Here is an 11,226-nt window from a genome sequence, read left to right as displayed (position 1 = left end):
TCCATGCAACGTTCATTTATAATCCATCCAACATTGATTAATTTATACTTAATTATCTTGTCACTCCTTTAATAATCAACGTTCATATATTTTAAATCCATGATAGATTATTTTCCAAATAAACAATCAATGCAAATTTTGCAATAAATAATAAAAGGATGGGTGCATGTCAAGTAAACTTTTCTTGTGAGTCGGTTGGCTTTTGAGTCTTTTATTTTATTTTAATTTTATTTTATATGGGAAATAGAATACTTTTATTGTGAAATAACAAACCTAAAATCGAACCATGTGTATTTATGGTTAAAAGAGAAAAATTCCGTTTGGATATAGCTGAAAATTGAAAAACACTGTAGCAAAATAATTTTTAAATGTGTAAATAGTACTGTGAGACCAATTTTTAATGAAAAAGTTGCTAAAAAGTGAGGTTTGTGTGTCTCGTGATTGAAAATTTGCTGAAAAGTTGATTAAAAGGTGCTGGAAAAGTTGCTAAGGTGTGCACTGTTCACACCTTTCTGGTCAACAATCACAGCACAGAAAAAAAAAAAAAAAAAGGTGAAATGCAGTACCCAAACTGAAAACTGAAAATACTGTTCGTTTATATACAATTTATTTTTGCTAAAAACTGAAAATACTGTAACAAAATAATTTTTAAATATGTGAATAGTATAATAAAACCTATTTTTAATGAAAAATTGTAAAAAAATGAAGTTTATAGGTCTTATAAATAGTACATCTATATGCAGTTTATGGGAGAAAAGTCCACCTAAGCTGCCAAAAAAGCAAAGAAAAGAAGGAAACGTGACATAAAACGCAGACGCGCAATTAAGGAAGTCGGTGGTGTCATCATTTCTTAAATGAGCGTGCTGCGCAAGTTTGGCATGGTCTTCTTTATCTTTATAAAGGGGCGTGCGTGTTGAATATAGAGAAGCACCACTTTGTGAGAATTCTTTCATTCAAACCATATACGAGAGAAAAATTGAGGGTTTTCTCTGTAGGGTTTTTCGGGTTCTACGACCACATAGTGACATAGCATTGAAGTATTCCGAGTGGAGATTTTGTTATTCTTATAGAGGTATTATTGTATTTTCTTAATTTATTATAAAGTATTGTAATTTCTATTTTATTATGATGGATTGTTTGGATTTGCCTTATGATTTTTCTAGGATGTGGTTGATTTTCTTGGTGTTTGTGTGCATTTGGATATCGTTTATTTTACTAAAAACTGAAAATAATAAAATAATAATAAAAAATTACTATTCATATTTTAAAGTACGGTTCATATGGCTGATTGCACTTGTTAAAAAAAAAAAAAAAAAAAATTAAAAACACTAGACACGCAAGGCAAACTCACCTTTTATGTTATATTTAACTTTAATTTACATATAAATGGGATTGGATTTTTCCCAACAAATTTATGGATTTTGTCTAAGTGATCTAACATACAAAACTCTCATTTTTACAGGATTTGGAAGAGGTGATTGGTAAACAATTTACCTTCAAACCATGTTTTCTCTAAAAGAGATGCCTATATCATTGACAACATTGTTCTCAGCCTATGCCTCCATTAGTGCTTTTGTGATGCTAGTAAGATCCATGGTAAATGAACTCGTCCCTCCGGAAGTCCGCTCTTATCTCTTCTCCATCTTTCAACATTACTTCTTTACTCCTCAATCTGCTCAACTCACTCTCATCATCGAAGAGAACTGTGGTATCAGTACCAATCAAATCTATGAAGCTGCCACAATTTACCTACGTACCAAGATTAGCGACTCAACAGAACGTCTCAAAGTAAGCAAAACCATTAGGCAAAAGAAATCAACCATTGATGTTGTAACGGGTGAGGAGATTACTGATTGCTTTGAAAACATTAAGCTCAAATGGAAGTTTTCAGAAAAAGGAGAGAATCGTCATGATCGTCAGAAATTTATTGAGCTTTCCTTTGATAAGAAATTCAAAAATGTTGTGCTAGACTCTTATTTACCTTATGTAATAACTAGTTCTGAGACTATAAAAGAAGAAGAAAAGGAGATAAGGCTTTATAGCCGTGATTGTCGTGGTTGTGATGATGAAGGTTATAGTGAATGGGGTTCTATTAATCTTGAACATCCAGCTACGTTTGAGAAGTTGGCAATGGACCCAGAGGTGAAGAAGATGATCAAGGATGATTTGGACAGGTTTGTCAGAAGGAAGGAGTTGTATAAGAAGGTTGGCAAGGCATGGAAGCGAGGGTATTTGCTTTATGGCCCTCCGGGTACTGGTAAATCAAGCTTGATTGCTGCCATGGCTAATTACCTCAAGTTTAATATCTATGATTTGAACCTTTCAAACATATACTCAGATTCAGAGTTGAGAAGGATATTGCTTTCCACATCTAATCGTTCTATACTGGTAATTGAGGATATAGATTGCAGTGCAGAGTTGGAAGATCGAGAGGAAGAGGATAACTCTAAGAATTCTTCCTCTAAGGTTAGCATTCTTTATTATCATAAAAACTAGTTTCAATTACTCTAAACAATATAACAACAACAACAACAACAACAACAACAATAATAATAATTAGGATGGTAATTAGATTATTATACACTTCAAATAGACTTCGTGTGATTCTTATGTGGATTGGATTTGATAAGTATGTGTGTTGAATCTAATATCATATATTTATTAGATTGAAATGGACTATGAGTGATTATGACAAGTTTTAATTATAACATTTTTGAAATTTCTCGAAATAATGATAAGGTTGCCTACCAATAATTTCTCTTAGGCTCTATGAAAATTGGAGTTTTATCCATTGAATACATCTTTAACTAGATACATGTGCTATGAACATTGTCAACAACCATTAGCAGTACCACTATGATTCAAATTAAATGACTTTTGTCTTATGATTTTATCTAACATTATTTCCTATCATGTTAATTTTTCAGTTCACACTATCGGGTTTATTGAACTTCATAGATGGATTATGGTCAAGTTGTGGAGATGAGCGAATTATTGTGTTCACCACCAATCATAAGGACCGGCTTGATCCTGCTTTGTTGCGCCCAGGCCGTATGGACATGCACTTGCACATGTCATATTGCACCATGGATGGGTTCAAGTTGTTAGCTTCTAATTATCTTGGTATCAATGGTGACCACCGACTCTTTAAAGAGATTGAAAGATTGTTGGAGAATGCAGAGGTTACGCCAGCTGAAATTGCAGAGGAACTTTTGAAGAGTGATGGTAACGATGTTGCTCTTGAAGGCCTTGTCAAATTTCTTGAGCAAAAAAGACTAGAAGATGCAAAGAGCGAAGTGTAAAAACCCAAAAGAGTTAAATGATTTTTTAAACTTGGACAAGGAAAGCATTGTACCATTAAGAGTTCCTGAAATATATAGTTCAAAAAGTGCTAGAGAATTTTACAAAGGAGAGCATCGGCACTACATATTATTTAAAAAATCGCTTCCTAATTTTTTTTTTTTCAGCCTTAATAACCTTAATCCCTTGTTAGCATTGGCAATGCTTACGTAGAACTTAAAAAAAAAATTTCTTGATAATAATAAGTGGCCAGATGTAGGAAGGTTTTGTGACAAGACATTCCACGCATCCAACTAGGACTTTTTATTTTTATTTTTATATATTGATAAGGATATTTTTGGCATAATTTTTTTTCTTAAAATCTTTAACCCGTCAGGATGAAAACACCTCACCTAATGGTTCGTCGGGACAGACATCCTACTCCACCTCCATAGGAATCCATCAGCTTCATAGAAATCCCTCGGGTACTTGGCAGTTGGTCTTGACGGGTGGTAGGCACATAAAAGTCGACAAATAGGTTTGAAGTATAGAGCGATATGGGGATGATGCCTAAACCGACGGATGAATTTGTATGAGCCCCACGGTTGAATATGTTGGGGCCCATGAACCTTTATGTGTTCTCCATTCATAAACCCCTATATGGAAATAACTTGCACACCCCGTCCAAAGACCCTATTTCACGTTCGTATCTTCCCGATATAGGAAGGAAAGTCCTAGAATCTCGAAGCCTTGAATCCAAAATCTTCTCCACAAGGAAAGATTCCGCGTTCCAAGGGATCTTAATTTACTCCACACCACTATATAAGTATTAGACTTCCTCTCCCCCAAGATACGTGAAATTTCCTAGTTCTCATACTTTAGAGTTACTCCACCGATGCTCCTTGTTGGTTCTTCTTTCTCTTGTTCTTCAGATACCCTTATTGGTGCGTGTGTGGACGATCAACTCACCAACGATTTTTGTGCATCATCATATATTGTTAAGCATTTATTTTTCATATATGTTAAAAAAATATCAATATAAGAGCAACTATGAATGATAAAATGGTATAAGAAAGTCCACTTGTTTTTATCACTTTGATATGATCCTCTCATTGCTCTGGATGCACAGGAATCAATTATGTGTTGGTCAAACTCCAATTTCACCATCAAAGATATTTCTTATTTTTTATTTTTTTGATGGGAAACACTATCAAACACTATCAAAATTTTGATTTTGCTCGAGACAAAATTCATAAGCTAAAATTAAAGATGGTCATACAAATCCTTCAACGAGAAAGAATCAACTATGGTAGTGACTAAAGTGACGTAAGAGACTTTATTTGATCCGAAGCTAGCCTGGAGAAAAGTGATGAATTCAAAATAATTAAGTGGTTGATCAATGGCAGTTGATGTGTCCATAAAATTGGTGAGCTTGTGAAATAATCAACAATAAATAAGCTAATTTTTTTTATCATAGCATAAAATGACCCAAAGTTGGTCCCTTAGAACTTATGTTACACAAGCTTTCCAATGGTATCAAGAATCAATAATTTAACACTCTCTTTCTCTCTCTATATTCGAATCCATAACCTTAACTCATACTGGCCAAATCTGGTATTTTTTGGCCAAAATTGACCGAAACAACCCGGATCATCTGAAACACAAGAGAATGGGCTGAAATTTGATTCAGGGCGGAAAAAGGGGATTATGTTTCCAGTTTATATACCTGTACTAGATTTTACAATTGTTCTAGCCGAAACAGAATGATATTCACAATATGACTCCAAATGCATTTGTAGCAAAACTTTTTGCATTTTTTAATATATTTCTTTAGCCGGAAGAATTACCCTTATCAATGACATCAAAGTGACATATGTTCTCCTATGCCTTTTGTGTTCATATTAAAGAGTGTGCTACACAATTAGTCAATTTATATATTTTTTTCTCTTACCAATATATATATATACTAGCCTCTGAGCACGCCTTCACGCGTGCGCTCAGAGGCTCTTTTATTTTTTGGGTAAAGATTAATAATTTACATTTATTATAATTTGAGATTTCTACTTTTTCTAATAAAAAAAAAAAAAACACTAAGGGTGTAATGAAATTTTAAAAAAAAATTGAAAAAAAAAGGAAGACAGAAGAAACAAATACATTGTGATGAAGTTAAAAAAAAAAAAAAAAGAATACATGGGGTGCGTTTTGTAGATTGAAGGAGTTTTAAAACTAACAAAAGAGTAATCTTATTTTGTAGGAAGTTAGTGAGTAGAAGTAGGAATTTAAATTAACGTAAAAGTAGAAGTTTATTAGAAGTAGGAAGACATTTCAACATAGAAGTAGAAATTTATTATTTTTGTCAATTTACTACTTTAATCCCATTTTTAAGTTTTAGATAGGGGCACTTTTGACAGTAAAAAAATCAATAATTAACTTTCTTTTTTCAATTTATTATTTTAACCCCATTTTTAAGTTATTGGTTAATTAATTTTGGGGTATTTTTGACAGGAAAAAAAATAATAATTAACTTTCTGAATCCTCTTAATATATATATATATATATATATATATATTAATCTTTTGCTTATGATTCTTGGTATAGTTGCTCTGTTACCTCTCGCTTCTAGGTTTTGACATATAAAAGTCTATTTGACATCAGTTTCAGTTTTTTGATTTTAGTTCTTATGTACAGATGTTTAAAATTTTACCTTTTTTTTTTTTTAATATATTTTCAAAATATAAATATATTTTAATACACTTTTAATAAAAACAAATTTAACAAAAAATTAGATTAACTATTCCCAATCTCTCTCTCTCTCTCTCTCTCTCTGTATGGAAACATCGTGGTCACCGATTCTCATTCTGCCGCACCTCGAAAGTTGTTAAAAAGAAATGTCATAGTTTTAAGTTTTAACTTGACCGACTCTATTCCTTTCTTTCAGCGTGTTTGACACTCTAGTCTTAACGCCAATTTTCCAAAAGCAAAAGACCTTTGTGACGGGAAAGGACAAGCATTGATTGAGCTTTTGACAAAACTGTGCTGGAATACTTTTTATTTTTTATTTTTTATTTTTAAGTATTAAAGCCTTTACTCTTTAAGAAAAAAAGTGACTAAGTTTTATGAATTTGTTTGTTTTGAGGTGAAACAGGTGAATGAAAAATTTTAGAGAGAAAATAGAAAGAAATTTTTTTTTAAGTATGTTTGGTTAGGTGGAGGAAGGAAAATAAATGGTAGAGTCCAGATATTTTATCTCTGGACTCATCAAAAAGTTTTCTCTCTAAAATAAAGAGAAATCTGAATGGAAAAATAAGAGGTACTTCATAGACAAAAATGCCCATGCTCCGTCCCTATTTTTTTTTTTCCTTGTTTGTTTTTTGTGCTGGGCACGTTGCCTCCTTTTTATTTTTTATTTTTATTTTATTTTATTTTTGGGCTGTGGGTGTGATAGTTATTTTGTTTTTTGTTTGTTTAACTAGACATGATTTTATTTTTTTGGGACATGATTTTTATTTTTTAATAAATTAGATGATTTTTTTTTTTCTTGTTGCTTGTCATTTTTTTGTTTTAATTAGACACATTTTTTAACAAGGGTGAATGAGTAAATTTATATAAATTCATTTTTTTTTTCATTTCTCCACTTTTTCACTCCCAACCAAAGGCACATCCATAGGTACTGCAAAGTAATTTTGGTTTCAAAGAACAAATATGCCATGATTTTCTTGGGAAAAAAAAATTCAAAGAAAAGACCACTGATTTTATGAACATTTTTCAAAAAAATATCTCATGAATTTTTGAAAAGTTTTCTATAAATGAAAAGGCCCATGAGTTTTTGGGAAATGTATAAATATTTGTAAGGTACCTTAAAATTTTGGCATTTGGATTTTTGGAATAGGTTTAATTTGAAACTATTTTGAAATATGCATGCTTCAATCTAATATTTGTTTGTGGTTCAAAAAAAAAAATTGAAAAATAAGTGGCATTTTTTAATTACATATGACTCCTCTTTTTTTTTTTTTTAATTGTTTTTATTAATTTTATAAATTTTTCATGTGAGAAATTTTATTTTATTACTAGTTTGAATTTTGAAGTTTGAATACATTCTTAAGCATATTCATCCAATTTCGAACATACATACATTTATTCATCACAAACAGAGATTATATTACATGATAGAGAGTCGCACAAAATACAAGAAGTACTACACCCATGATAAAGAGATACATAAGAATGCATACATAGCCATACCCACACATAATTGATATCCATAAACCCATCAAATGATCGATGATTCCATTCTCTAGTTACTTTTGCTCGAGAAATTCGACGACTCCTCGAAGAGCAATATTGGGATCTTCACTCTTCAAAAGTTCCTCGGCCATTTCAGCTGGAGTAACATTTTTATTCTTAAGCAATGCCTCAATCACTTCAAAGAGTTGGTGGTCACCATTGATACCAAGATAATTAGAAACCAACTGCTTGAACCCGTCCATGGTTATATATGACATGTGCACATGCATGTCCATGCGGCCTGGGCGCAACAAAGCAGGATCAAGCTTCTCAAGCTTCTCCTTATGATTGGTGGTGAACACAATAATTCGCTCTTCTCCACAGCTCGACCATAATCCATCAATGAAGTTCAATAAACCGGATAATGTGAACTAAAAAAATAACATGATAGTAAATATTGTTAAATGAAATCATAAGATAATGTCATTTGCATTAGCTAGTTTGATAGTACTTGTAATAGTTGTTGACATATAGCATCATGACATATGTATTCGGTGGCAGTTGTACTCAACAAACAAAACTCCAAATTCCTCTGGGTCCTAGGAGAGATGATTTTCGTATGCAACCTTATTCCCCCATTCTTTCTCTCTCTCTCTCTCTCTTTTTTTGGTGGAAAATGTTGATTCCTGAATTCAAACCTAATAGTACAGGCAGGAAAAATCTTCTGCTATGGTAGAAACTAATTAGATGGGTGAGTTTGGCATTATTTTTAAGCTTTAATTTTTAACTTTTATGTATAATTTTTTAAAATCTAATTTCTTTTTCCTTCTGTTTTTTCTCATTTTTAAATTTTTTTTCAAGTGCAAGTATGCTATAACAAACTTTCATAAAAAAGTTTTCAGCAAAAAAAACTAAATAAAATGTTTCCAAACCGACACTATTGAGCTAACTATCTCATAAATAAAAATTACATTCACATCAAACGAAAACTGGCACACACGCTTGAGTCATTGTAAAATATGAATCGTAGGTCCTAAAACTGATAGCTATATTGACAAAATTAAATGAACCGCATTCAATTATATAGCTAGATAGAGATATTGTCAAAAGGAAAGTACCATATATTTGCAATATAATATAAAAGAACTAGTCAAATGATTTGGAGAAAATTTAATTATAACATTCTTCCCTATTAAAAATAAATTTATAATTGAAAGCAAGGGTATTTGCTTCACTTATAATCTATTTTAATGTAATAAACATCTAATGTCAGACCTCAGCATACACAACACATTTAGCAGATCAAATCTATCTAAGAATCACACGAAACTGTCTAGAATATATAATAATCTAATTTCCACCATACTAGTTTTTATGAGAGTAAAGAAAGTTAACCTTGGGCTTTTTCAGAATCTGCTGATCAGACTTTTCCTCTTTCTCTCGATCTTCCAACTTTGCACAATCAATATCCTCAATTACCATTATTGAACGATTAGATGTGGAAAGAAATATCCTTCTCAACGCTGAATCTGAGCGTATGCTTGAAAGGTCCAAATCATAGATATCAAACTTGAGGTAATTAGCCATGGCAGCAATCAAGCTTGATTTACCAGTACCCGGAGGGCCGTAAAGCAAATACCCTCGCTTCCATGCCTTGCCAACTTTCTTATACCACTCCTTTCTATTAACAAACTTGTCCAGATCATCCTTGAGCATCCTCTTCTGCTCTGGGTCCATTGCCAACTTCTCAAATGTGGTTGGGTGTTCAAGAACAATAGAACTCCATTCACGACCAGGTGAACCACGGCCAAGATCACGGCTATAAAGCTTTACCACCCTTTCTGCTTCTTGTACAGCCTTAGAACGAGATATTACTTCAGCTAAATAAGACTCTAGCACAACCTGTTTGAGTTTCTTATCAAAGGAAAGCGTAAAATATCTACGACGTTCACAGCCATCAAATCCTTTTTCTATATGTAACTTCCATTTGAGCCCTTTAATGCCTTGAAAGGAATCAATAACCACTGCACCCGGTACTATATCAAAGGTTGGCCTCTCTTGCCTAACGGTTTTGCCAACATTGAGACATTTTGATGAATCAACAATCCTGCTACGGAGGTAGGTTGAGGCAACATCATACATTTGATTGTCACTGAGATCACAATCCGTGCGAAAGAAGAGAGTGATTTCAGGGGTACAAAAATATTCTTCATAGATGGAGAAGAGATTATTGAGGAATGAGGAAGGTACGAGTCCTTTTACTAGGGGACATAGTACAATCACACCAGCAGCTGTTATCAAAGATGTAAGCATCTCCATGAAAGTTAACATGGTTTGAAAATTGAGGGTCAATCACCCCTCTTCCAAATCCTGTAAAAATGAAAACGATGTAGTTAAGGATACAATTTTTTACAACTTGAGGGCTGCAATATAGAAGTTTGGACACCAAGTATATATTTCTTGGTTTGTCTATGAAAGTTTTGAGTCACTTCACAAGGATGATATCTGCCATAAATTTGTTGGGATAAATCACTATCTATGTGTTAATAAATTTAAATATAACCTTAAGCAAAAAAAAAAAAAAAAAAAAAGCATATAAGCACCAAGAAAATTAATCACACAAGAACTCATTTCGGGAAAACCCCTCTAACATAGAGGGACCAATCTATATACTATAATAAAATAGAGAATGCAATGCCCAAGTATATGTTCAAAACTTGTTAAGTTCACAATAAATTTGTAAAATACAATAATACCTCACTAGAAACTCTGTGAAACCAAGAACACAACAAGAGATCTCCGCTCTGAACAAGGCACTAATTTATTTATTTTTCCTCTTAACACTGCTTGCACTCTACGAATGATTCTCTCTATTAGGTCCCCTTTTATAAACCAGCTGCGTCTCACTATTCTTGAGCGTTTCTTTCAAGGCTTAAGTTTTTTAATTTTGAAACTCCAATGACCTTATCTGAGTGGGATTGACTGACTTGTCTAGTGTGGAAACTGAGAAGTAATAATTGATGAGAAACTTCCACGTAGTTGAGTGAGATTCCAAAAGAATGGTTAAGGCTGTTGTATATATACTCCACGGTAAATTCAAATTACAAATCAATATAAAACCAGAGATTTCATGCAAGACTGTATGAAAGTCTTATTATTTAACATTCTAATTTTGTATTTAGCATTTTTTACTTTTTTTTCATTAAACTTTTGTTACTGTTATCTAAAAGTTTACATTAACTTATTTTTATTGTTATTTTATTGATTGCTTGAGCCACTATATTAGTATTAAAAACAAAAGCAAAAATAAAAAATAAAAAATAAAAAATAAGAACTATTAACTGCCACTTTCATCATACTAGACTCCTACTACTACTGAAATCCCTCGGGATTCTTTTATTATTATTTAAATGAGGGGCTTAAATATGAGGTAAGTTTAAATAATTTGGTTGGATAGTTTTTGTTTTGAGTATATAAGTTAAAAAAATATTTGGGTATACGTACTTTCCATTTCTGCCCAAATTGGGCTGATACAAAAATAGTGGGCCTTATGGAAATATCATTACTCCAACTCATTTACTTTTCTCTTCTATTATACAACCAAACAAAAGAAATGATATCCCTTCCTTACTTTTCCCTTCTTTTCGCTTCCCTTCTCCCATTTCCAAACATAGCATTAGTCTATGAGTTTGAGTTTGCTGACTTAGCATTGTCTCCTGTTGG

The 11,226-nt window shown here is 32.3% G+C and overlaps 2 protein-coding genes across 2 annotated transcripts; one reads left to right on the top strand and one right to left on the bottom strand.

The window, feature by feature from the left end:
• The first annotated feature begins 952 nt into the window (after positions 1–952).
• On the top strand, positions 953–3,402 carry LOC115969107 (AAA-ATPase At2g18193-like). Its single transcript, XM_031088676.1, has 3 exons — positions 953–1,072; positions 1,463–2,466; positions 2,928–3,402. The coding sequence occupies exons 2-3, from the start codon at positions 1,504–1,506 to the stop codon at positions 3,300–3,302; spliced, it is 1,338 nt and encodes a 445-aa protein (XP_030944536.1). The 5' UTR covers positions 953–1,072; positions 1,463–1,503; the 3' UTR covers positions 3,303–3,402.
• Positions 3,403–7,386: 3,984 nt separating this feature from the next.
• On the bottom strand, positions 7,387–10,461 carry LOC115967940 (AAA-ATPase At2g18193-like). The gene is made up of 3 exons (XM_031087101.1): positions 10,260–10,461; positions 8,899–9,873; positions 7,387–7,934 (listed from the first exon to the last, which is right to left on the bottom strand). Exons 2-3 carry the CDS (start codon positions 9,832–9,834, stop codon positions 7,578–7,580), a joined length of 1,293 nt encoding a protein of 430 aa, XP_030942961.1. The 5' UTR covers positions 9,835–9,873; positions 10,260–10,461; the 3' UTR covers positions 7,387–7,577.
• Positions 10,462–11,226: the final 765 nt, after the last annotated feature.

Source organism: Quercus lobata, chromosome 11, assembly GCF_001633185.2.
Source record: "Quercus lobata isolate SW786 chromosome 11, ValleyOak3.0 Primary Assembly, whole genome shotgun sequence".
In the NCBI taxonomy this organism is placed as follows: domain Eukaryota; kingdom Viridiplantae; phylum Streptophyta; class Magnoliopsida; order Fagales; family Fagaceae; genus Quercus; species Quercus lobata.
Note: the sequence above shows the minus strand (reverse complement) of the source record. Positions and strands in the feature narration are given on the sequence as shown.